The following is a 27,059-nucleotide window of genomic DNA, read 5'->3' as shown; positions in this document are numbered from 1 at the left end:
TATTTATAACGAAAAGATTAAAATCATTTTGGAACAGTTTTAGACTCCATATGGGTTCAAGAAAGTTTTACTTCAAAAATCAAGCCCATCAAGACAACTAATTAGACGATAAATTGTTTTATTTTTGATTCTGATTAATATTTCGATTGCTCGTAGATTGCAGAGATCCAACAGATGGCAAAGGCTGCACAAATGCCGACCGTCTTCCTGCAGTTCCGGGAACGGATGCTGTGTTGTTCAGAAGATTGCTGTTAATTCCCTGCAGATGCGAGGAAGAACTGACAGAGGGTACTATATTTTGTATGTGAGGAGGCTCTGAAACTGCGACTGACGCGGGCGAGTAGTTAAACTGATGCTGCTTCGAGGATGGCGTTTGCAATTGAGACACTAAACGTATAAGAACATGCTGTAGAAACTATATAGGAGAGTAATTTGATGTTAAAACACTTTTGTTGTTTTCTCTGACAGATCAAATATTTGGCATTTGATCACTATAGGCATTTTTGAAAATGAGAGGCATACTGGACAATATTTTTTACCACCTTTAAGTACACTCTAAGGGTTATGGAAACCTTTAGTTCTTAAGTATTTTCTACAATGTACAGAATACCATAGCCAAAAAAAATAAATCCTTCTCAACTTCAAAATCTGAGGAATTATGATGAGTCCAAAGCAAAGTTGTGCCATTGAAAGTACTAAGTAATACTCACAAACATACGATTGTGTAGTTGCAGGCACAATAATGGGCGAATTTCTCGGGCTTCCTGATGCACTTCCAATACCGTCTGAGTGCATAGTTTGAAGATTCTGCGATGGTGCTTTCCGAATGGCCTGTCGACCTAGGAGCTGCGCAGCAGTCGACAAATTGCCCGTTGCTGGTACCCGAGAGGGGGCTCCACTGTATATTTGACCTACTTTACTTTGTGCAACGTTTTTCACGGTTGCTGAGCGCTGTACCACAGTAGTAGCGTACCGAGCAGATCCAGGTGAGCTTGCATGCTGCAGATTTGTTCCGTATTGCAGAGATGCGGCAGTACTGCTACCAGATGAGGTCAATGGCTTCATCTGAATCTGATTGGCTGACGGTAAGCTGCTCGATTGAGCTGTCAGTTGAGCAGCTATGGAGGAACGCCCCGTCGGCTGGATGTAACCTATAATCAAAGAAATGAAAACTAAGGCAGCAACCAGTTAAGAAAATGCTACACATGATATAGATGTAAGGACCTAAATCATGAGATGATGCAAAGTTAGATTCTGATGCCAACTTCTTGAGAACGACCAAATATTCGCGCGACCAACGACGTGAGATCGTCATTTTTTAAATGATTTGGTCAGAAAGACGTACTGACCATATTTGGCAGCAATCTGAGATGTTGAGGTTCTGACACTACCGACTGCAACCTGGTCCTGCGTATTAGAGGCACCACTCACAGTCCTACCTGCAGCTGCAGATCCCTTGGTGGCTATATTGTACACAAGAGTTGAGCCTAGAGCGGATTGTCCAGTACCTGAAAAACATTTCGCATATAGTCCAGAAAATTGGGTGCAGTCAAAATCGACTACTTTATTTTAAATAAGAGAATAATTACGAAAAGTGGTCGTCCTTAGAGAACTGTTTTATTTAGTGAAAAAAAAAACAGACGGAACAATCAGAACCAAATTTTTGTTCAAAAACAAATTAGAACCGAACAATTAGAACCAGATCTTTTCTAAAAAGAATTTAATCAGCTCTTTGCATCGCAGAAAAAAATTTACAGGAAAAATTGAGACGTAAAACGGTAACAATGAAGTATACTTTAGACTACTTCTACTGTTAACGAACATTGACACTTGATTCAATAATTACAAGGTAAATGTTCCAAAGCGTTTAATAGGACTACTCAAACTAATTATCATTGGGACATATAGTCAGCAGACTGATTGTTTTTTGACCAGTAAAATTTAATCTTCAACGACTTATTCAACGACTGTTCAAGGCTTGAACCCATGATTGAAGATTATTGAATCAGTTAGCTTAATAGAATAATTGGAAATATTTAACTCCATCCGTTTGCAAGATGAACGAAGTATTCATTTTTCCTTCATACTAAAATAGAGGCTTTAATGTAAACAACATCTGGGGGGGGGGGGGTGCTGAGGTATGGTACTACTAGTGTACTTAAAATGATGCAATTAGAGGTTATTTTAGACTACTACCACTACTACGATTTGAAATTTTTTTAAAACAAGAAATTGGTCAATTTGGGCGCACTGTTTTTACTTCTACTAGTAAACTGTGGCCAATTCAATTCAGCTGATTAACAGACCGCATGATGAGAGAAATTTAGATCACGTATAATCAAGTCAAGCCTCAAAAGCTCAATCGAAAAGTCAAAGCGATCAGATGAAAAGCGGTCAAGCAAAATATCGCTGGAAAAAGACAAACAATAAATCAATCCTACAAACTATGAGAGAAATTAAATCACTCCTACTTTGAGAGAACGCACCACACTTAGTTTGAGAACAACTAATGATCACCATTTGAGGGCCAAAATTAAAACTGTGTTGTACAAATCAGTTTGCAAGAGGTCAATTTATAACGAACTACGTGCGGGGGGGGGGGGGGTAAACTTTTTTTCTTTACTTCATATATGTTCCTAGAGTTTACTATAGACCCCATCAGTTACTTCAATTGATAAATTCGAACCAATTTCTCCGCACTTTTCATTGAGTTTTGGTTAGTTTGCTACTGAGTGAGTTCAACTGCTCACAATTGTGAAAGTGAGGAATATAGATCTCGCAAAACCCAAAAAATCAAACGCGAGAAGTCAACAGAAAAGTTAAATTGGCCAGTCAAATTTTTGCATAAAAATCTATTACAATAATTGCTTCAGGCTTTGTAAAAGAGCATTTATAAATTTCTTCCATAGATGAATAATGACCATATTTGTATTCATCAAAAGCACGAAATCATACACACTATCACAATGAACGAAAAACTTAAAACGACCAAAATTTTATAATAGAGAAATGCAAATGTTATGAACATGCGGCATTTCTTCGTCATGCTATTCGAGAAGTTGAAATATTGATGTTCATCATTAGTGTGAAAGACAAAGTAAAGGATTAACCTGTATAGCTGTACTAAAATAACATAGCCGGCAGATTGCCGGAAAATAGCCGCGATAGACGCTTGTGGCCTTCAAGAATTGAAACAACTAAAGAAATGAGATATACAGATTGACCACCAGTCCTTCAATAGACCACTAGACATTTTGGGATAGATTCAGACTGTCATTGTGAGACACATGCACTCTATAAGGAAAAAGCCATAATAGAGCTTACTCAACAATTAGGGCATATACGTTTGGCAGTACTTAGATGCACACTATTGACCTTTAACTTGTAAATGTTCATAAAATTTAAAGTTCATTAAGTGATTTTAGAAGTCATTGTTTTGAGTTAGTTTAAGTCACGTAATTGACCTGAAAGCAGAACAAATGACGTCACGCACACGAATTTTAACTGCAAAGCAAGAGAAATCATTGAAATTGAAACAGTGTTTCCAGAAGTCAGGTTGCAAGAAATAGCGATGGAGACGACGAATTAAAACACATAGCAAGACAAGTCCTGAATTATAATCCAAAGAATTGATTTAGCTTTAACGTGACACAAAACAAGCCCTGTTAGATGACCCATGAGAACAATTAGTTTGACACCATTGCGATAAAGCAATTTTACCAAGAACAAAACAAGCAAGACTAAAAGATCAGATCTATTTTTTAAAGACATGGTCAAAATCAAAAAACGACTTCTAAGAAATCCTGCTGCTTATCAAATTCGCTGGTTTCTCATTATCATCCAATGAAACCTGTCATTAATGAGGTTAACTGATAAGACAGCAATAAGCTAGCCACAGGGGGGTGCACCGGGGGCTGATGGGGGGCAACACTGGATTGGGGGGGGGGGGGGGACAGCGCGGTGGGAGGTGGAGGCAATAGTGGGGGTGGGTGTCAACGGGGGGGGGGGGTCTCAACCTCTAAGAACCGCCATTCACACCATAAATATAAGGTATAAGTCTCCAAAACAGTTTGAGCAGAAACAGAGCTGAAAGGCTCTTAGAGCACTTAATGCCCGCTGGGCGCTACCTGTTATCCCTTTTTTGAGGACGAAAAGTTAAAAGCGTCAGACGAAAAATCGGTCAAGCGAAAAATCGCAATAAAAAAGACCCACAGGACTAATATAGTAGCTACAAACTTCGTTTGAGAGCAATTAATAAATACTTGCAAAACTCAAAAATTCACTAAAGTACTCTCTTAAAAGCGGGCACCGTATATGTCAAAGAAAACAATAGCTATAGATAGAAAAGATTTTAAACAAAAGAAAAGCATTTTTAGAATACAATGAAAACGGTCAATAATGAGACAAAGATATAAGATGAAAAAAAAGTTAACAACAAAAATTTGCAAAATATTTCTTGAAAACTATTGATATCAAAGTCATTGAAGGCTTTGAACAGAAACGGTTTAATCCCTATTAGAATACTACGGATTATCCTATTAATAATAGAATAATCCCTATTAGCAACCTATGATGCCTTTTATTTATGAGAATAAACAAAAGAACAACCAAAATTACAACAAAAACTCAATAATCAACTCATAATTTTTGAGAAAAAGTAGTGTCAAAGTCATGAAAACTAATAAGATAAAAACTCGTACCATTAATTAGGTTCTTTTTCGCCTCATCATTAGCCAATGAGACCTGTCATTGATGATGCTAACTGATAAGACAACAGAAATAAGTTTTGAAAGTGGGAAAAATTAAATATTCTTTAATGTTTTTTGACAAAAAAAGTGTTCAGGTCATAAAAACTTTCAGCTGCCTCCTGATAAATGCTTCCAGCAATTTCAACTAAGCGCAGTTAGAACTCATAGGTATCATACTAAAAGCACTCAAGGAAAAGAAACCCTGAAAGCAGAAGTCAAATTGACGCACGTGAAAAAAAAGTCCCTTTCAAAAACCGAAAATTTGTTCAAACACCAATTTCTAACTCCACTTAAAAGGTGGTTTGAAAAAAAAATCACGCTTCAAACCTACTCTAAGTTTCGCCTCGCGGCTATTAAAAAATACTTGGTTGATTTTCCCCAAGTTTTCTCTGTTACTACAGTTTTCTCTAGAAATAAGTTACAGTACCAATAGCTGAACTTCAACTTAACAATTAGTTTCCAGGTAATTTTGACAAACTCTCTTAAATCCCATTTTTTGGTGAGCATCTTACTCGCTCACAACCCAGGAAAATTCTGGAGTCATATAGTTGAGTTATTTTATACACAAAATTATATATTTCTGCTGATAACACGATATCCAGACAGCTTCTATTTTACACAATTGCTAATTAACAAACCAGTAGTTGTTGCTGCCTGAACTAAATGACCAATGCGTTGTTTCTGCCCCATCTGAGCCTGAGTTGTGGCGCCTGACGTTCCTTGGAGGGGCTCCCTTTGTTTATTCGACAGAATCATCCGCTGGTAATCGGCTGTAACTTTCTGAGCAACTGAAGTTGTTTCAGTACCCGACGATTGGATAACTCTCACTCCAGATCCCGTAGATTGACTTTGATTCAAATAGCCTATCGTATTTCTTTGCTGGTTGTTCATACTGGACACGGAAGGTTGCATTGCTACCCTGCATAACAGTTCGAAAAATCAAGACTTTAACCTGTCTCTAAACCTTCCGGTAGAGTTTGTCCCGAACTCATCAGCCAACAAGTCCAACCATTTCGCGAGGATATGAGTCATAAAAAATTACTCTTTTTATGTTAACCAAATTTATGTTAAGAAAATCTACCGAAGAATACAGCTGTAGATAAAAAAACTAATTTGCTTCACAAATTTTTATTTCAATCAATCAACACGAACATGAAGAAGATATGGACACTATTATTATAATATTTGTCTGATTTTCTTGACACAAAGCTCTCAAAGCAATTCGTGGTTGTCAGACGCTGAAAAACAACTAATTTGCAGGCTATCAGAAATTTTGATGAGCCTATGGGACAAAGATTTGCAAAAGTTAACATGAAGTGTTTAAGACTGATGCCTGATGCCGAAATTAACGTTAACAAGAAATTGACGTTTTCATGCCTTTTTGTTACCAAAAATCTACTCGACATAAAGTTTACAAGCGTAAGAAAAGATTCATCAGCTTCCGAATTAAAAAAAATACAAAGTTGAGGAAAATTGTTGAAAAAACTTAAAACTTGCAAATTCGCCAACAATTTTTGTTGGTAGATTGGATCATTAGCAATATAAACAGATCACTCCAGGTAGTGCTTTCCTCGACGAAAAGAACATTAGAAACTACCCAATTCAAACAAGAATCAGACATTTCAAAGTTTTGATGAAAATTTGAAAATGCAGTTTTGGGCTTAAAAACTTCAAAATGGGAACTTTTACATTGAAATTCGACCTTATCAGCAAATTTAGTTAAATAAGCAAACCGAATTGCCTAAACTACTTTTAGGATCCCTCCTGGGATGAACAATTGTGAACGAGATGTCCATCTTCAAAGCAAAGATCAAATGTAAAAATGGATATCAAATGTCAAAAACAATACACAAACGTTCTCGGGCTTCCAAATAACACAGGTGATAAGGCAGTGAATATCAGCAGCTGCAACAGGGGAAAAAGATAGGTCAAGGGTACAAGCGATAAACATTTTCATTCGGTCAGCGAAAGCAAAATATTATCAAAAAAAATAAACGATGATGTTCACATGAACCAATGGAGAAATCAAATGAAATCAATTGTTTTCCTCCCAACCATTGGAAGCAAAATAAAGACAAATATATAACATTTTTCCAAAAAAATTGAGACAAAATTGCACAGTTATTAAAATTATTACAACTCTTGGTGTAGGCTATCAAAACCATTATTTTCGTAACGAAGAACAGAAAATAGTAATTCAGGCCAGCATTCCTTCCTTAGCCATTCAAGTCGAAACACCGACACAAAAAATGTGGTATAGTTGGTCTCTCAGACAATCTGTTTTGTTAAACACGACATAGTACCTTAATTTCAAGCCGACATTCACCTTGGTTGACATATAAGACGAGAAACGAAAATTGATTCAAGCAGGATATATTAAAAAAGCACGACGCTTCTGCTAAAACGTTTCTGGTGACCAATTCACACAATCTAAAGCAGTTGAATTGGCATGTTGAGCTCGAAGCAAACAAAAATATAGACAACAAGAAAACATTGCAAATCTCGCAACAATTTGTTGATAAAGTTTTTAACACATATACCTGTTGAGGTCGATGAACATCGACGAACCTTGAGTTAAACCACATAAAAAACATTTGTGAAAGATAATCGGCTTATCTCAGGCGGATTGCTCTCAAACAATCGGCGAGCAGTTGGTTTTGGCAATAGCCAGCTGGTTTAGGGATGTTAGCATTAGTGGGGAGGAAAGGGGGTTCAAGCGCTGGAGTGAGCAAGGGGGTAAGATTGGCAGCACTGGACAACAGGGCGTGCATATGAGGTGGAATAGGTTGGGGGTAGGGGAGGAGTGATGGGTGTGGGTTGAGTGGGGGTAGGTGCCTGAGGGGCTCAAACATTTTAGACTAAGAAAATAAGAACCGCACTTCACACCCTGAAATGTCTCCTGAAACAGTTTCGGCGAATTGCACACTGAAAGACTAGTAAAGTCTCTAAGAGAGTTGCTCATCCACTTAACGCCCTCCCTGCGTTACCTGTTTATACTGTTTTGAGGACAAGAAGTCAAAAGGGTCAGACTAAAAATCTGTCGAGCGAGAAATCGCGTAAAGAAGACAAAAGTAATAAAAAAATTGCTACAAGCTTCGTTTGAGAGAAATTTAAAACGTATCCGGCATATTGCCGGAAAATAGCCGCCGTTGATTCCAATAAGCATGATTGGGATTGAAAGATATTAAAAAAGGATTTTTGAACAAAAATATTTTTTAAGTCAGATTTATTTTGATGGCATTTCGAAGTTGAACATACTTCTGTTTCTTAGAGAGAGGCTACAGGGGCTACTATCAATACCAATAAGCATTAGGGATGGTAACTAAGACTTCAAATAGCGGGCATCTAAAATTGGGCTCAATGGTTTTATCCCGATTCCATTTCTGATTTCAATTTTTTATACTGACTCTGTTCATTTTGAATTGCTTTGCTGATCAACTGATGTTCAAAATAACTTTTAGCAGAATGAGAGAAGAGAAAAACTAGCCTAGAGAAGTCAAAAAGATTTCTCGCAAAATGTTGAAAAAGCGGCAAAATGAGGTAAAGCGAAACTGTTTTTGTTTGACGAAGTAAAACATAACCGACTAACGACGCGCGAACTGCTCTCAAACGACCAGCGAGCGGTTGACTTTATCAGTAGCTAGCCACGGTTTAGTGAGGCGTTTAGTGAGTTTAGCTTGATTTGACTCAAAGACTTAGTCGAAAATGTTCAAAACTCTTTTTTGTCTCTAGAGTTATGTCAGGAAATCCATCTGAAAGACTTGAAAAGTTTCGTTGGCCAGTAATGATCGCTAAACTCAGAAAAAGACAAAAATATTCACAAAATTTGAAAACAATCGCAAGTTTTAACAAAATCTTGCTAAAACTCAAGATATTAAAATATTCGAAAAAATTCCATTGTCTCAAGAGACTAACCTGTATCCCTAATTTAAGCCTCAAAAAGTTTCACTGGGTCATCGAGATCCATAAACTTGGAACATGATAGTTTCCAAAAATTTAAAATTAAATTTTATCAAAAAATTGCTAAAGCTGAAGTCATTGAAATATTGATAACGATTTCACTAACACTAGAAACTATGCAATAGCTTATCATCAAGCCTTGGATGAGGTCCCTAGGACCCTGTTGCCGGCAAAAATGATAAAAATTTCAAAAAAATTAAAACTTGAAATAAAACAAATGAATAAAAAATATTTTTCCCACGAAAAATAAAACCTTTTCAGTATCTTAAAATCAAAACCTGAAGGACGTTTTCTGGCCCTTGCGTCAGCAAAGACAAGAATAATGAAAAAATAATGTCAAAAATTGAAAAAAAATTGTGCGTTTTTCAAAAAAATGCTAAAATTCGTGATGTTAAAATGTGGAAACCATTCAATTACCATTCATCTAAAGGAGGGTCATTGAAACTTAGGGCTGATATAAATGAAAAGAAGTTCAAAAAGCTTGAAAGAAATTGCAGAAATGAATTTGCTATGAATTTGAGTTTTTAGCAAGCGGTTGTTCGTCAGTAGCTAGCCACGGGGGGGGGGGGGGGGGGGGGGGTGCACCGAGGTCTGATGGATGCCGAATGGGGGCTGCACTAGGTGGGGGGCAACAGCGCAGTGGGGGGGCAATAGTGGGGGGTAACAGTAGGGGTGTCTTCAACTTCTAATAACCGCCCTTCACACCGTAAGTATAAGTATAAGTCTCCAAAACAGTTTGAGATCAAACAGAGCTGAAAAGCTATAAGAGCACTTAATGCCCGCTAGGCGCTACCAGTTTAGCCCGTTTTTGAGGACGAAAAGTCAAAAGCGTCAGACGAACTTTTGGTCAAGCGAAAAATCGCATAAAAAAAGACCGACAGGACTAATATAATTGCTACAAATTTCGTTTGAGAGCAATTAAACATAGCAGGACAAGACCTGAAATACAATTTGAAGAATTGAATGAAAAACTTGGAACTACTTTACCTGGCCAGCAGATCAATTGAACAATGCCAGCCAAAACAAAACTAATCATAAAAATGAGAAACAAACAATCAAACAAACTAAACAAAAATATACTCATTGCTAAAACTCTTGAAACTTTTAACCCTTAGGCAATATTTGATCCCCTTAAATATACCTATTTGAAAAATATGGTCAAGACCAATTTTCTCTCTGAAATCGGTCCAGCATTATATCTGCATCACCTGAAAAAAATTCATTGGCCTTTGAAGATCGAGTACCTCAAAAATGACCGAAACATTGAAAATGAAATCAATTGCACATTTTAATGAAATGTTGCTGAAAATCGTCAAATTAATATCTTCAGAATCATTTCTGTGTCTCTAGAGGCTATCAAGTAACCAAATTCCAAGCCCTAAAAAACCATTGGCTCAAAGATCGATAAACAATAATTTTTAAAATTCGAATTTCAAAAAAAAAAAAATCGTTCTAATAAAATGTTGAAAAGCATTCAATGGGCCCCTAGCAACTATTTAATGACATACTAATCAATGGTTGGAGGAGGTTAAGTGGCTACAGGGGCAAAAAACCTGAATAAAAGAAAACGTGAAAAAAATTGCAAATTTTATACAAAAAATTACTGAAATTCGAAATGTTAAATTGTTGGTTGAAAACTAATCCATTGAAACTAAAAACCATGCAGCAACTTTTTATCAGACCGCGAAATATGTTTTCTGGTACTTGAGGATGAACAAAAATAAAAATTTTACAAAAACTTTAGGAAACCTTAAAAAAAGTGCAGATTTTATCAAAAAAGCTAAAATTCGAGACACTAAAATGTTGGAAAACCAATCGATTATTATTACTAAAAACTAGGCAGTGCTCTATTACTAAACCTCAAAGGAGATTCCCTGTCCCCTGAAAATGGAAAAACTCAAAAAATGACAAAAATTTTTAAAAACTTCAAAAAAATTGAAAAAATTAATATCATTTTGCGTGTTTGTGTTTGTATTACCAAAACAAATAGCTCATAAAATGGTCATAACAAGTAATTTTGTCTCGCAAAAGGCCTTCGTCAACGTTTAAAAACTTCAACCTAAGATTAATCAAACAAAGATTTTAAAAAAAATCACAAACATGAAAAATTGCACTATTTTAAGCCAAAAAACGAGCTTTTAACCTTAAATTAAGGCCATCCCAGCTACTTCCCGGTAGCTTCACCACTCTAAGCACTAGGCGGACTACTAAAGCCCACTTTGGGCCTCGAATGAAACTTAATGCCCGCTGGGCTTTACCTGTTTATCCCGTTTTGAAAGATCAAAGTCATTGAAAAATGTGTGAACACATCTTTAAAAAAAAAACACAGCGCCTCAATACAATTCAAATTCTTTGAATTGCAAAAAAAATTAGGAGCTCTATAATAGCCTGCTGAGAAGATGAGGGCTGCTATTAAAAAGCGGAGTCGGTTGGGACGGGGTGGGGAGGGGTTGCGTTCCGTGCGTGTTTTAGTGCTTGTCTATGTGACAGAAAGGGGGAAGGTTAAACGGTAAACTCACATTTTTATGAAACTTCCTTTTTCGATTTGAATTCTACACTTAAGATGCTGACAAAGGGCACCACTCTTATCCTTTTAGAAACCGTAGAAAAAAAGTTTTTGATTTTGTCTGGAGAAAAAAAGATAACATAATTCCCATATTTTAAGTTAAGGTTGAACAATTAAACGAACTGGTTAATGTGTAATCAATATGAAATCATTACAAAATTGAAGCCAGGGTTAATAAAATTTCAATTCAGACCATGCTTCTGCAGGCCCCAAAAATTTTGCATGCATGTACATCATAAATTTTCGAGTATCTTCTTGTATTTAGCTTAAGATCCGCTAGCAGTGTGCCCAAATTAATTGCTGCTTTGAAGAACCAATGAGCCTGTCAAACTTTGAAAAGCGGAGTGTGCTTCCCAGTTTTAAACTTTCAAAAATACAAATTATTTGAAAATCAACGAGATCTCCTAATTAGATAATAGAGTGTTTCTTTAGGTCAAACAAAGAACTGAACTTTTACAATACAATCAAGTCCTTATTCCCAAGTTTAATCGTTTTTGGAGCGTGACAGTCACATGGGAGATCCTGATATCACGAGGCATAACCCGAACAGATTTGAGTGACAATGAGTACGGCATAAGAACAAAAACATTTTACACCAAACAATACTACATTAACTACTACGTTAACTATATCTTTAGGAAGCACAAATCGTCATACAATGAAATCAAAACATTTGAATTTGCGATCAGCTGCTTTGTAGCTGTTTGAACGTTGCGCTGCTTGAAAACTGGAATTGAACATTAAAAGTTCGAGTAAAAACCAAACGCAGAAAGTTTTCATCATTAAATGGAGCTCGAAATGATGGCTCAATATTCAAGAGGATGAGTGCCACAATATGTACCATTTGACGCTAGAGCGCAAAATTGAAGCCAATAAAGATCTCGCCGCAACGCATAATGGTCTAAGTTTTCAATCCTATTATAATTGTAGGTAGTGATGTGGAATCAACGCACGCTACAGGTTTTGTTAATAAAAAGTAGAAACTGATGAAAACTCATAACACTATTGATAGTTTACTGCTCAATTTAACTGAAACAGTCCAAACAACGATTAAGTGAACTTCTAAACCATGTTCTGGTTTCCTATTGATGGTATTATAGTCCTAGTGATAGACTTTAACAATGAGTACATATTCAATATGTCTTTACGGCATTCACAACAAAAGATGTATGAGAGAACCCAACAGAGATGTTCTTTAAAAACAGAGATCATCCTGTAGTATATACAAGAATTAAGTGGGACAAATTCCGTTCGGTGGCGAGGGATTGGCAGAAAATAGTGCGGGGCAGACAGAGGAAAGGTGGTCATGAACCTACATGAATTCACATTTTCCGACCGAAAATGACTACATAAGCTCAGACAGTTATGGGCTTTACTAGTTATACCGTTCTTGATTACTTTGAATCGCTCAAACTAAATTCCAGCTACAAAGCTAAACTGGTCAAATAAAAAAATTGCATAAATGAAAGACACAAGTTACGATGATTAATTCAAACTTCGCTCGAGATCAATTAATCAATCAATAGAGCTAAAAAAGATTAAAAAAACAAAAAAGTAAAAAAAATAGCATTCAAAAAGACTTACGACTACAATCATTGGTTCAAACATCATTCGAGAGCAGTTAAACAAAAAAGACAAACATTAGACGAATTGAATTGTTTTCAGCGATTGAGGCGCAGCTGCCTCTGGTTCAAGGTAGGCGATTTAGTCTCAATGGATAACAGGTGCTCAAAAGGTGGCTTCAAAAATTGCTCGAGTTCTAACTCGTTCAAAACAATGAACATTTATTTTGAGGCAAAACTAGCAACAACGGGCTATATCAAATTCGATATTTACGGACAAAATGCGCGAAAAACGTCAAAAAAGGAATGCCAATGCAGGCGAATAAAAGCTCGTAGTAGAGTTTATGGTTCAATTGATTCTCATAACCCCGATAGGGATTGGAAGAACAGAAAAATGAAAATTGACTTTTTTTACAAAAACATTTTTAAAGAGCAAAATATTTCGATGTGATTTGTAATTGGATATACTCCTGTTTCTCAATGAGAAGATACAGGGGCCATTATAAATACCAATTAGGATTAGAGATGTTATCTCAGACTTATAAGAACAAGGTTCAAGTAGCGGTTATTCAAAATTGGGCTTTATGGGTTTATCGAGTTTCCATTTTGATTCCGTTTTTCGATACCAGCTCAGATGATTAGATTAATTTACCGAGCAACTACTCATTGAAAGCACATATAGCAGAAAGACAAGTGCGAGTAGCCCGGAAAAAACAAAGACTTTGCGATTTGATGAAATTGTGAATTTCTCTTCTGCTAATTGAAATTGTCCTGGCCTAAAATTCAAAGTACTTCCACTGAAAAAAAATTGACCAAGGAAAAAATAGAAGGTAGATTGCCAGAAAATAGCCACTATAGCTTCGTAGAACTGAAGTCTCAAAAAACGATAGTAACAGAAACAGACCAAAGCAGTTTTTTCGTTAAATTCTGAGATGTTGATTATTTTGATCGATATTTTGATTAGAATCTGTATAAGTTAATGAGTGACACGTACGCTTCATTTAGAGTGACACGTATTCACTTGACCTTATCTCTTTGAAATAAATTTAAAAAATCAGTTTCCGAGTCATGAAGAAAAACAATCACGCAAATTAACAAAAAAAAACTCGCTCCAATAAGAGTGGAAAATGACGTTACCCAAGCAATCCAGTTGAACTTGCATGAACAAATTAACAAAAAGCAGATGCCAAGTGATTGGGACGTCATATGGTCGTAACAAAAATCTTGACGAAATAAAAAACATAGCTGGCAGATTGCCAGAAAATAGCCGCAATAGATTCGTAGATCGGCAGTCTAAAAAAACAGTAAAAAAGACAGACCAAAAAAATTCGTCTTTTCATTGAAGGCTGCTCTGTTATATTTTGATTAAAAATCTGTATAAGTTATTGCTGCTTCTATTAGCTGATCTCAAATAACCTTCATTTAGAGTGACACACACCCATTTGACCTTATCTCTTTGAATTAAAGTAAATAAAAGTCAATTTCAAAGTGAGGAAGTCATTTTTGAGAGTGAGGTAAGTCAAGTGTGACCAAAAATTTAATCACGCGCATGAACAAAAAAACTCGCTCCATTAAGAGCGAAAAATGACGTCACACATGCAATTCAGTTTAAATTACATGAACGAATGAACAAAAAGTGGCTGTGACGTCATATGGTCGTAACAAAAATCATGACAACGAAATAAAAAAAACCAAGAGAAGGCCAACAATAGCCCCAGCTATCGCTTTGCGGCTATTAAAAAACAAGACAACGCCAATCATAGCCCCAGCTATCGCTGTGCGGTTTTAATCAATAGATTGAAAAAATTAGAAAAACCAAAAGTAGCCGGCATACTGCTCAAAAAAGTCCGCAGTTGACACCACTGACCGTCTTAGTGATTGAAATAGTTAGCAAAAATAAGGAGAACAATTGACGGAAGCTTATTATTCTTTTTAAGAGTCAATAAGAGTTCTAATTCGTCTCCCAATTTCATGGCATTTGATAAAAAATAGTGAATTCGGCCTCTATATTGCAGAAAAAGCTTTAAATAATACTATTCAGCAGTATGCTTTAAGGAACTTTAACTTAACGCACTAAGCCCTTAAGTGATGTCTTAGAGCCCAGGATTTCTTTACTGGTTGACTCGGTTTCACTTGATTCAACTTCTTGACATCGAACTGAAATCAATTGAGCGATGTGCGTTAGAAGTCAAACAAGCAAGCCGAGATTACAGGTAAAACTAAAAACGTAATCGAGAAGCAAAACGAATTTTTTTAAAAAAAAACCAACTTAATAATGTCTGCGGAGAAATTGACTCAACAAAAACGAATAAAAACCTAGTCAAATTGCCGCATGCGAACAAAAAACCTCTAGCAGGACAGCTAATTTTTGTGCATACATCTTTTTTCAATCTAATTTAAACGTAGAGCGCAAAAGCTTCCCATAGCAAAACCACTCTTCTTTTGGTGCACTTCCTGTTTGGGCCTGAATAAGATAATCAATTCAATTTGAACTCGGAAATCATGAAAATGCGTGAATAGATCTTGGTAAAAAATATGACTGGAACAAGTCCTCAAGGGAATCGAAGCGTCTCGCTTTCCAAAGCAAAACCACATCTTCAACCGAATGAATTATCACTTGCCTAAAACAACAAAAGAGTTCACTGCCATACTTGGCTAGAATATAAAACGGTCGTAACGAAAAAAAAACCAGAATTCTCATCATGGAAGCAGGCAAACACAAAACAGTTAAGAGATGCAAAAATCCACACAAAAACGGCGCTTAAATGTTGGAAAAACCATTGACAGAGATAAGTCACTGTGAAGTCCCGAAATCTCTTTTATTAGAAAAAATCTGTCTTTTATAAGAAAAGTTGTCCCTCATATAAAAATTTATTTTTATATGTGGGACAAAAACTGATAAGCTCAAGAAAAGACTAACCGTCATGACAATTCACCAGAGCTTATACTCGAACCCGAACTGAATTATTTAAAAAAGGTATAAAAAATATACCTCTCGAATAAACAAACTTTTTTGGCGTCAAAGCATTTGAAAACGTAACTACTGTCCTCTCGTTGGAGATATCTTTGTAGAAGTAATTTGAAAAAATTAACAGGAAAAGACAGAATGAAAGACAGATTAAAGATTAACAAGATCGCTAATAACGAAAACAAGGTACAATATCGCTATTTTTTAAAAAAGTATATAAAACATCAACCTTTTCTATTAAACTTATGAGCTAAAATTATTACATCAGTAATTGCAACAAACTATTAGGTGCCTTGAGTTGAATAAAACTACTGCAAACAGTTTTTTTTAACAAAATAAGAAACTAATAACAAACGGGCATTTCAAAATTTTGAATTCTGGAAACGAACTTCTATCAATTCAAGTGGAAACACAAGTCAAATAATTATTTATTATTGGAGATTAAATAAAATTACATTAGATATGAAATATTGAATTATTTTGCAAAAAAGTCAAAATATTCATTAAATCGCAAATATGAAATAAATTTATTAACCTCAAACAAAGCCAAAAAATAACTGAATTATTCAAAAGACAAATTAAAATACCTGATGTTGCAAAGAAAACCCTATTCAAGTGAATTTAAAAAAAATGGAACAACTGGACAAAAAACAGCCGAAATTGGATTACAGTGTATACAATTTTTATAAAAACAACCCGGCGTCAAAAACAGGACTTTTTTCGGGACTTATCAAAGGGATGCTGCCAATTACACTGATCACAAAAACGTCCACTCAAAGATCCAGAAATAAAAACAATTGAAGTAAAGGCAAAAATTTAAAAAAAAATGGGAAAAAAATTGAGAAATATGAGGCAAGCTCATGAAATTTTCCCACACAGAAAAAATGTTCATTCGGCGATCTTACTAACTTTCAATTTCACGTTAAAATGCCACCTGAATAAATAGTACTTCCGGTTTAAAAATCCTCTGGAAAACCAATACTCTTCTTAAAGAGTCATAAAGAAAAGACAGTACCCAACATAGCCGGCAGATTGCCGGAATAGCTGCGAAATAGACTTGCGTGCCGTAAAATACAGATGGAAAAAGATACAGAAGTGAGTTAATAATAGTTATCGCCGCCGCCTATAAAACTTACAAGTTTATTTCAAAGGAGGTTGTTTTTGGGTGCAAAAAAATTTTCCCTGTCGCGTCTCGAACCGGCGATCTCCGGATTAACAGCCAGTCGCCTTAACCACTCGGCTGTCGGACCACACAATCTGTTTTCTTACAACCAACTTTGTTTTAGGAACAGATTCTGTTCCTGAATAACCGCAATTTAGGTCACGCAGAAAGCGTGAAATCAAGCGCGAAAAAGCCATTAAAGCAGTGACGAGACAGAATGTTCTAGAACAAATGTAAAACGAAAATGAAGCGTCAGACGACGAAACAAAAAAAAAACCAAGAGCACCGCAATATAGCTACGCTCAGCTTACAGCTTCGCAGCTATAATAAACAATTCAAATTTTCTGAATTGTTAAACAAAATAGTGCCGCAATAATAGCCGGCTGAAAGATGAGGACGGCTATTAATTATGAACATTTCAAGCTCACCGAATTTATTACTGACAAATTTTAATTGCTAGTTCAAAATATGACTTAAATAGATAAGCAGAAGTTGGCTTACTGCAAATGCAAATACGTACTTGCGCTGAGTAGAGTATTGTCTACATAGAGCCGTCGGGATGCTGATTGCCGACGAAGCGGACTGATTTGATCCTCTTGGAGCGATAATAGCTGATTGTGACCTTTTGAGTGCGCCTGCTGTATATTGTCCACTGAAAAGTGCATCCACCATTTTGCTCGATCCTCCAGCAATCGAATTCTGATTCCGTTTCTCCGTTTTTAACCTGATTGCTCGCTGCTCTGATAAGTACTGAGGAGTCAACGGATTGTCGTAATTTATCTTGCAATCTGTGAAAGACTGTACATGTCTTGGATTCTTTGAGGTCGCTATGGAGGTCCACTGCATTGGTTGATTCTGCTTAGTACGACGACTGGCAGCACTTCGAATCAAGTCAAACTTAGAACCAAACACATATGTAGCGGAATTGTTCATATCTTGCATTAGCAGGTGACTCGTTTTGGCTAACTTGGTAGCTTTGCTCCAAGTGTCTGACCCTTGATTTTTTCCATCAACTGGACTGGACGTATTCTGCTTCTTTCTCTTTACCTCCGTCATCACAGTTCGTCCTTCTTCTCGTGGCTTGATGTATTTTTCATAGCGAGCCCGACTTTGTTTTGGTGACCTAAAAAATGTTCGTTTCTGCTAGTCGCACAAAACAAAAGCAAGTTAATTTTTTCCCAAGATTTATTTTGTGCCAAGAATAGCCAAACCATGCTTTGAAGGTAAAATGTTGAGACAGAAAGCTTTTTGAAATAAAATAGAATGAAAATTTTGTCAGCAAGTCTTAGTTATTGTCAATGAAGATACATTCATCTTAACATACAAAAATTTTACCAACTTCAGGTTGTTACAATTCACCAGGTCCGAGACATACAACTAACTTAATGAAATTTAGCAATTTACCTGAAGCACCTCGACATATTATTGACCGCCACTGAGACAAAATCCCAGTTGGTCACAATTGCAGGCATCACACTTGCTAAATCTGGCGGCAGCTGCATAACTCCGAGGATACCATGCACTAAAGTCCAATCTTCATTCGGAAGCCACTCGCATAGACCATCCAGATTGACCATGCTCTGCATGACCGGCTTACCTTTACATGGACAATTCGGAGACTTCAGATGTGGTCTGGGAATCGTAATTCCTTGGCTACGTTTTATTATCACTTCCGATCTACTTTTCAAGGCAGAATTTGAGGTTACGGAAAAGGCGTTGAATATCGTATGAGGTGGTAAAGCTACTTGAAGTTTTTCATTTGTTCCAGAAGTAGGAATCGCAGCTAAAGAGTCTAGTTTTCCTCGTTTATCTTCTGTTTTTTTCAAAGTTGCTGGTAACGCAGGTAGTTGCGATTCTTTCATTGGTGACAGCTTGTACCAAAACAGCATAGACTCGTCGATGTAAACATCATTGTCGTCAATGGGAGGTGTGGGTGGGAAATAGGTCGACATTGGTTCGTTATCAACAACACAGCAAAATTCAGCTTCGGCCATTGATCGATCGATTGTAAGCATATTCTCATCTGACTCATAGTTCAGATCTTTCAAAGGCAGCAATTCTCCGTGATACACGATTTCAATGAGACTCAGGGCGTATTTCTCGACCGCCAAGAACTTGAATTCCAAACTTGCGACATGGTCAGCAGGAGTTGGCTTCCAGCCAATAGGAGGCAGCGAATTCGCAGATGACGCGGGAGATTTGTTCAAAGCTGGGAATTTATCACCGCTTGCATCTATGAAAGATTCATCAAAAATGTCATCCATTCTCATAATGTGTCCAACCTCTTTTTCCATCTCTGCTGAGTCCAGGCCCAAACTAATATGAGAGTTATCAGAATCAGCACTTAATTGAGTAGCCACAACAAAGATATCATCATTGCCGCCATCCACATTCAATCGATTCAAAGACTTTTCCGGTGATAAGTTACATGGTCCGGAGATACCTGGCGAATGGAGACCATTTGCTCTTCTCAGACTATTCGATTCAGACTCAAGTTTGCACAATTGTCGTTCATTTTCCTGATCTAATAAGTTCTGCTTAATGTCTAAGACTTTTGATGCATCGGACCAAAATGAACTGACTATTGAGGCAACAGAGCGACAGTTTCTACGCCTTCTGATGAAATCTCGAGGAAGAAGAAAGTGCGACACGTTGCTGTCATCTGTAGGGTCTCGCGTTACAACGAGGAACTTCTTACAGGCATCTGCAAGCACTCTAGCAGCGTTCAATTTCCATAAGTGCTCTTGGTAAAAATCAGTATGCATCCACACCATCTCACTAAAATGAAACTATTGCGTCAATCAATATCAATCAATCAATCAAACGTTTCGATCTTGAAGTTAATCCGTGTCGCCTTTTTTCAACAGCCACTTCTTTAGACGTACTATTTTTGCCCCGTAAACTTTGACGAGCCGCATATCAAGTAATTGAAAAAACTCGGAAATTGAATTTCAGACACCACATCACTTTCGAAAAATCCGAATATTTATAAAATTTCATTAATTAAATTCATTAATATTAATTCGGACCCGTTGATTATTCCGAGTCCGTTGTCATAAACATGAAATATTTTACAGCAACAAAAGACATTTCAATCAGATCCGTTTATTTTAGATACTCACCTCAGTAGATAGTCCCAATGTGTTCTACATCTTTTTGGTTCTACCACTTTAGGCAATCGTTTCGAAAACAACATCCCACTCAACTTCAGGTCCGTAATCCTCTCGACCACGGCTTGGTCATTAGCAACAGATGACACTACGTGGCTGGTAGCAGGAGAAGACACTTTTGATTGTTTGGGGGGTACCAGCGTAAAATTTGTCACACAGGTCAAGCCCGGAATTGTTTTTTCTGTTTTCGAAATAATATCGATATCTTTTTTAACTGGAGAAGACGACGCACTGCTCACCGTTTCATCTATGGATACTGAGAGACTTGTTTTATGCGGGGGATTAATTGTATCAGCTACCGTTCCATTGCTCTGACTGAATTGCCCACCTATTGGCAGATCTGGTTCTTGCTTGATAGTGACGCTCTGAATGTCCGTCTGCAAAGCAAATCAAAAGCATGAAAAATATTGATAAAATACTTACCCATTAAGCCTCATACAATCTGACTGACTTAATGAAAATGATTCATTCTAGACAAATAGCCGAATAAATCATCACTTTATAACCTGCACATAAAGACAAAAAATGGAAGTTTCACGTAGTTTCTACTGTCAATATAACTTATAATCTAGGTACAGCAGATCCCGATACAAAAATACGTGCTGTTATGAGGTCACTTGATAGTTAGACTGGCTTCTGCTTCTTAATTTCCGGATAAAAGGTTTTACACACACCAATTAACATTGAACCGGGTAATTATTAATTAGAAACCAAGTTACTAAAAGTATTTAAAACGGGGCTTTATCCCATTTCAACCCTGATTTCTTTTTCGAACTTGAGTCTGTTTACTTCAGATTGCGTTGCTGAAACAGCTTTGCTTAAGTGAAATATGACCACAACTAAGCTTGAAAACCTAAAACTTGAGCCTTGAATTTTTTAGCATCGCCAAATTTTTTGCAAACAAAGCGCAAGAACTTAGATTGAGCAGTTATAGAAGCATCAAGGAACCTTTAAGTCAAACATTTATCTAAGATTTCTAAGTGCAAAAAACTTTGGAGCTGATTTCTCCCTTCAGATGATCTTCCTGTAGCAATATCTCTTTTCACATTTGGAACACAAAAGTCAGTCATATCAAATCAAAATTGAGCAAGTAATTAAAAGATTCAGGTAGTCTTTGAGCTTCGAAGTTTTTCAGGAAAAAAAATAATTTTTAGGATAATTAAATGATAACGAAGACTATTTCCCGCGATCAGGATGCCTTTAATTTAAACAACCCTCTGACGCTCAGTAAAAAATTGACACGATCAACTGACAAACGCTAACAATGACACACCAAAATCAGTTGCTGGAAGTTTTCCTTTTTCAGAAAACTGGGTCCATTATTAACCTCAATATGTTGAACTTCATAAAATAAACGTGTCAACAAATAATTCTGCTCTTCAGAAAAAACAAAACGTCTCAAAAAATTAATCAAATGACGCTTTTGCTATTCGACAACTGTCATTAAAGGTTTTCATTATTGTTTCGACCCCCACTTTAGTGGGGAGGGAGGAACTATATACTCAAACGGGTTTTTTTTGTTCAGTCAATTTTGGCCGATCGATATAATCATCGTAGAGAGTTGTGAGTGGTATTATTAGAAAGCCAGTCCAGCGTAAAATAAAGAATTAAAAAGATTTTTTCATTTTTCGTTTTCTATAGGGAGTCATCGATGATTAAAGATTAGTGAATGATTGCCGTTTTTATTCATTCACATTTTCAGTATTTTTGACCAAATTTTTGTCAAGTTTGTTAAAAAAAAAATTGAAAACTGTTAATTGTACTGTTACTTATTTCATCTCTAAAGATAGAAAAGGGTTGCTGAAATGTTCAATCCGAGTTTTTTGGCTAGAATTTACGCTAAATTTTTCAAAAATCAGACCTTTTTCGAGAAAAGGACATTTGCTTTTTTTAACCCACTTGCTTTAAATTTGCTGGAAGTAGACACCTTAAAACTGCGGTAGAATTCTTCTTAAGCTCAGAAAGGAGCTAGTTGTAATCCCGCTGGCTTTAAGAGTCTTCTGGATCATAATTTTGCAAGTTTTTTGCAAATTTCAACTTGAAAATTAAAAAGAATTTATTTTTTGACAAAATGAAAATTTTGTTTAAAAACTGATCTATTTCGCAATCATTTGAACAATTGAATGTTTTGTTAGACGCGAAGCAAAATATGGGCTGATCTTGATCTCACCATGGATCCTTACGATAAAAAAACTTTTAGATTTAAATGGGGCACGACCTTTTTTTCTGCATTTATGCTATGTAAATGTTTTCTATGTAAATTATTGACAAGAATCTCAATTCAGGGCTCAATTAATGACAGATACTATCTGCGCAAAAGATGTCCAACGAAATTATAATATGGTTTCAGAGTTGAGCTCATGGTTTTTATGGCTTTGACCAATTGTTTTTTGGTAAAAATTTTATAGACTTCTTGAGTTTTGCTTTCACTTTATTATACTTTTTGTAGCCCAACGACTTACTGTCCCTGATCAAAGATGCAGTTATTTTTTAGTAGGTATAAATGAACCTATACAATTCTTTCAGTTGTTATCTAATGTCTCTTATGTCTTTTGAATATATTTTTGTTTTAAGAAAATATCGGTGAATTTTTGAACTTTGCCACTATTTTATCTTATTTCTCTCAACTTCGGGCGCAGCCTCCGTAAAAGCAGGCCGATAACAATTCCGTGTGAGTAATATATTGTTGGAAACGGTTTCATATTCAACAAGTTTTCCTTGTTTTGATACTACGCAATTTCAAAAAAATTGTTTTTTTTTCATTTTCATTTTTGAGCATAATTGCATTTTTTATGAGTCCATTTCGTTTCCTTATCGAGTTACCAAAATGTTGGCAAATCTAATTGAAAGAAAGCATAAAAAGAAAATTGAACAGCATTGAAAAAATGCGTATCTGTATATATTAATTGTTTTTGTTGAATAGTTTATGCTTTTTGGGCTGAGACCAAGTTATCTCGCAAAATTTTGAGATTTTTTGTTGTTTTTTCTATGTTTGTCTTTCCTTTTGTTATTGTCCGCCATATACCTGATATTGATAGGTGTCATTTGCTTCCCCAGGACGTATAACTGGACTTAGATAAAGATTGCAGTTTATAGCTGTTTGCTTTAATGACTTTCAAATTAAATCTTTTAAAAGTTTTTTTTTCAATTTTATCTTTTTGCTTTCAGTTTGGTCGCCATGTAACTCAATCTCACTGATTACAATTCTCAATTACGTTCGATGATTCATCCACTTTTATTGCGTTTTGTTATACAATGTGACTGCTTGCTTCGACCATTTATTTTCAAAAGGTTTTGAGATCTATATACCGTTCGGATTTCTTTTTGTTGTCGTTTCTACGATGTCCTTTTATAGTGAAGGCTCGTTTATGTTAGGATGGGAAGACAAGGACGATTTACAGTTCTTGCGGTTAACATCTTATAAGTATAGTGCCTTGAATAGTGTGATGTCAAAAAATTGTTTGAAGTTTTGGCTTCTTTGTGTTTTTATTATGTATTTGTTATTTTGTGGGGTCGTGACGTCGTCTCATTATTAATAGGCCCAATTGGCTTCCTGTGGTGTTGCAATTTAATCCATCAATTTTTGATTGAATTCTTAAATCTGTCATGACTTTTGGAAATATTTGTTTCCAAAACAAAATTGGGTTTTTGAGCTTATGAAGTGATTTCAGGTGATATCTAATGACATTAATAACAGTGAAGTTAATTGTTTTCAAAAATAGAAACGTATTTTTTAACTTTACACCTCGTTGCTATTCGTTCACTTTTTTGTCGACCTGTTAACCAGTCGCGTTGAGAACCGGTCCCATAATTTTTTTTTAATGAAGTATAGGTTAAACTGTTTTGTTTAGATTTTATCTGACGCGAGTTTGCTTTTGTTATGATTTTCTTATTGTAGACATCGAGTTGTGGTCGTATTTATCGTTAATAATGTTGTTTTTTTATTTTTTTATGGTCCTTTTTAGAAGTTCTATTGTCAAAAAACTGTCATCGGCCCTCTAGCGGGGCATTATATTCCATTGGTTGTTTATTGAACGATATGTATGTTTTGATCTCATAATTTGGTAGCCAATTAAGTTAAGAATGTGGATGAGCGGGGTCGTAACATTATGTGCGTATGCACATTACCGAGCCTCCTTGTTACTATTAGAATTACAATAAGAACTATTGCTATTAAAATTGCCACGACAAGTAAAAGATTGATCAATTTGATATAAGGATTGCAATAGGAACAGGAAAAAAAACTTAAAAAATGGGTTAGCCCTCGAATGAAAGATCAATATAGACCACAGGCCAAGACTTGAAAGTTACTCGAGAGATTAAAAACCGACCAAATGAATCTCGTAAAAGTGGCGTCATCATTATTTAGCCATCATTAGTTAACAAATCTTTTAAACACAGCAGCCAACCTGCAATCAGATAATTATGACAGATTCGAAAAACTAATATCAACGGATGAATTGCACACATGAGTCGTGAGGAGGAGGTCATTGTTGTTTTTGTTGTGGATTTACAGCCCACGCAAAAGGGCCTCATTTAGTCCAAGTAGTGATTTTTAAAATAAGGTCCACTCAATTTTGGCATTCCGAAAGTAACTACCACGTAGCTTTTTCTTTCGAAAACGTTCCTCAAAATATCTCAAAATTTAAAATTCCATTTTTCAATCCAACTGTCCCGCTGATGTTGATAAGTGTTTCCAGACGGTTCACAATTCAACAACTTTTAAACAAATTGATTTCACTTTTTAGTTTGCGCTTTTGGCTATTAAAGCTTTCCTTTGTAGGCTTGGCAACTGCACGCAACTATCGGTTTCATTGAGATTTTTTGCCATTACTAGCAGGTCATTAAGTTGTATGAACATTGGCAGGGGGAGAATGTTCAAAAGTCAAAGCTCTCATGCATATCCGGTAATATGATTTCCTGTAATCCATTTGACAGCTTTCCTGCAATTTTTCAGACAATTGCAGACTGTAATTGCAACTTAAGACAGCCGTAAAAACGCAGAGGAAATATCAATGACATAGTCCTAATTTTAGCACAGTCTTCACATAGTGCAAAAATGACAGGTCATCAACGACATGTATTCCCAGATCCTTGAAGAACTGTATGTCTTAAATACTGCCGCATTATTGTAATTTAATCACATTTCGTCAACTGAAATTTAAGGGTGCAAATTTACTTATAGAAAATTCCAATTTGTTTGTTGCTCACCAATTTTGAGGAGCATGAAGATCCTGGACTGATCAAAAGCTCTCCTATTGATAAAAATTTGAGATAAACGCACAAAGATGAATAGGTTAGGAGAATATCAGAACATTGAGCAAGTCATTTATGAAGATGCAGAACCCGATTCGTGATTTCTAGTACAACTAAGCTTGTATTGTCCAGCAAGAATGCAGACTGCTTTCGATTCTCTGTATAGTCCATAATTCTAGAAGATAACCACATGCTCCTACTTCTAGTTTTTTGATGAGTCGGTAATGTGGAATTTTGTCGAAGGATTTCGAATAGTCTGTGTAGAAGGCAATAAGCATTTGTCCGCATCTTTTAAAGGGGCAACCGGTGCAATTTTCTAAAAGTCTGGAATTTTCCTCAGCCTCTTGATAATTTTCAGAGCATGTATATTCGTAATATTTCGACTAATTTGCTGGTAAGAGACCGCGGGCATTTAATGGCTCAATTGTACTTCGTCGGACATCTAATGACTCAAATGTACTTCGCATTTTGCGGTTTCGATATATCAAAGTTTGCAATGACCGTAGTTCCAGTATGAAACTAGTCTTTGCTATATTTGACTCTTGTTGAGAAAACGAAGTAAAAAAACTGATTCAGCAGATTCATTGTTGTTTGTTTCTCTCCTTGTACTTTGTTTCTCTCCTTCTCCTTGACATAAGAACTTTGGAAGCGTAGAAGACTTATTAAAGCTTTGTAAAAGTTTGGCGATGAGGTCGATATCCTATGTGATCATGGATAATTCATTCAATATTTTCCGAGTTCGGTCACCTCATTTTCCAATTTTGAAACAAAATGCTTCCCGTCGGATGTTCATTTTGTAGCAACTAATTTACTTTTCGTTTCCAATCGTTTTAAATTTGAGATGTCACAGTTGTCCATGTGTGCAGCATTTGTTTTAAACTTCTTACACTTCGATTACTTCTTCCAGGTACTTGTTCACTTCATCCATCATTCTACCTTGCTTAAGCAAGGAGAGGCAAAGGAAAGGGGACAATGCGGTTGTATAAAGTTGTTCTTCCAAAATAATTTTTTCAAATGAAATTAATTGGTCTCAGCTCTTTAAATGATTAAATTTAAGGTTTCAGTTCAACTCAACTTCACCGCGTTCAAACGCTGCCCGGTTAGCTAAACAATTCCTATAGGAAAAAGTCATCTTGGTGTGACAGTATGATTTGACAACAATGATGGCAGAACACGTGTCTAACCTTGTTGATGAATACATTTTCCTGTACTTTCTTGCTGTCCTGTGGTTTGATGGGCGAATTATTCATAGGAGTGACATCATTAGACGAGACTGATGAAGGTACCCGTGGATATTTGAAAACTGACTCAGTCATGATAAACTCTTGCTCAGCTATTTTATCACGCAATGAGATTTCATTAGACTTTACAGACCGGAGTCTCTCCGCGTTCCTAAAATTGGACGAAAGCTCAGCTTCCTCACCGGACCAAACCCTGAAACAATGCGTTAATTCAATTCAATCATTTACATATTTGCCAAAAAACATTTTAAAATAAAGTATCTAAAATTAAGAGTTTTTGACCCGGTGAAAATCGTTTTCAGAGCTCCGTGAGTTCACAATCATTTCTTCCTGCATTAACTCAATTTTGACATCTGGACAATGCAGTACTTGCCGTACTTAACATTGGCGATGAGCTTCATTAACACCATTGTATATCGCAAAACT

General features: G+C 36.1%; 1 protein-coding gene across 1 annotated transcript in view; it reads right to left on the bottom strand.

The window, feature by feature from the left end:
• Window positions 1-27,059, bottom strand: part of LOC142339423 (uncharacterized) — a 28,128-nt gene continuing 1,069 nt past the window's right edge. The window contains exons 3-10 of the mRNA XM_075389450.1: window positions 26,577-26,826; window positions 20,089-20,513; window positions 18,371-19,744; window positions 17,487-18,089; window positions 5,387-5,667; window positions 1,350-1,508; window positions 711-1,151; window positions 1-387 (exon numbers count right to left, since the gene is read on the bottom strand). Coding sequence (XP_075245565.1) covers window positions 119-387; window positions 711-1,151; window positions 1,350-1,508; window positions 5,387-5,667; window positions 17,487-18,089; window positions 18,371-19,744; window positions 20,089-20,513; window positions 26,577-26,826 — 3,802 coding nt within the window. The 3' untranslated portion in view covers window positions 1-118. The remainder of the gene's footprint in view (window positions 388-710; window positions 1,152-1,349; window positions 1,509-5,386; window positions 5,668-17,486; window positions 18,090-18,370; window positions 19,745-20,088; window positions 20,514-26,576; window positions 26,827-27,059) is intronic.

This window comes from Convolutriloba macropyga, chromosome 1, assembly GCF_964194025.1.
Source record: "Convolutriloba macropyga chromosome 1, txConMacr16.3, whole genome shotgun sequence".
In the NCBI taxonomy this organism is placed as follows: domain Eukaryota; kingdom Metazoa; phylum Xenacoelomorpha; order Acoela; family Convolutidae; genus Convolutriloba; species Convolutriloba macropyga.
This window is presented reverse-complemented; position numbering and strand designations above follow the sequence as displayed.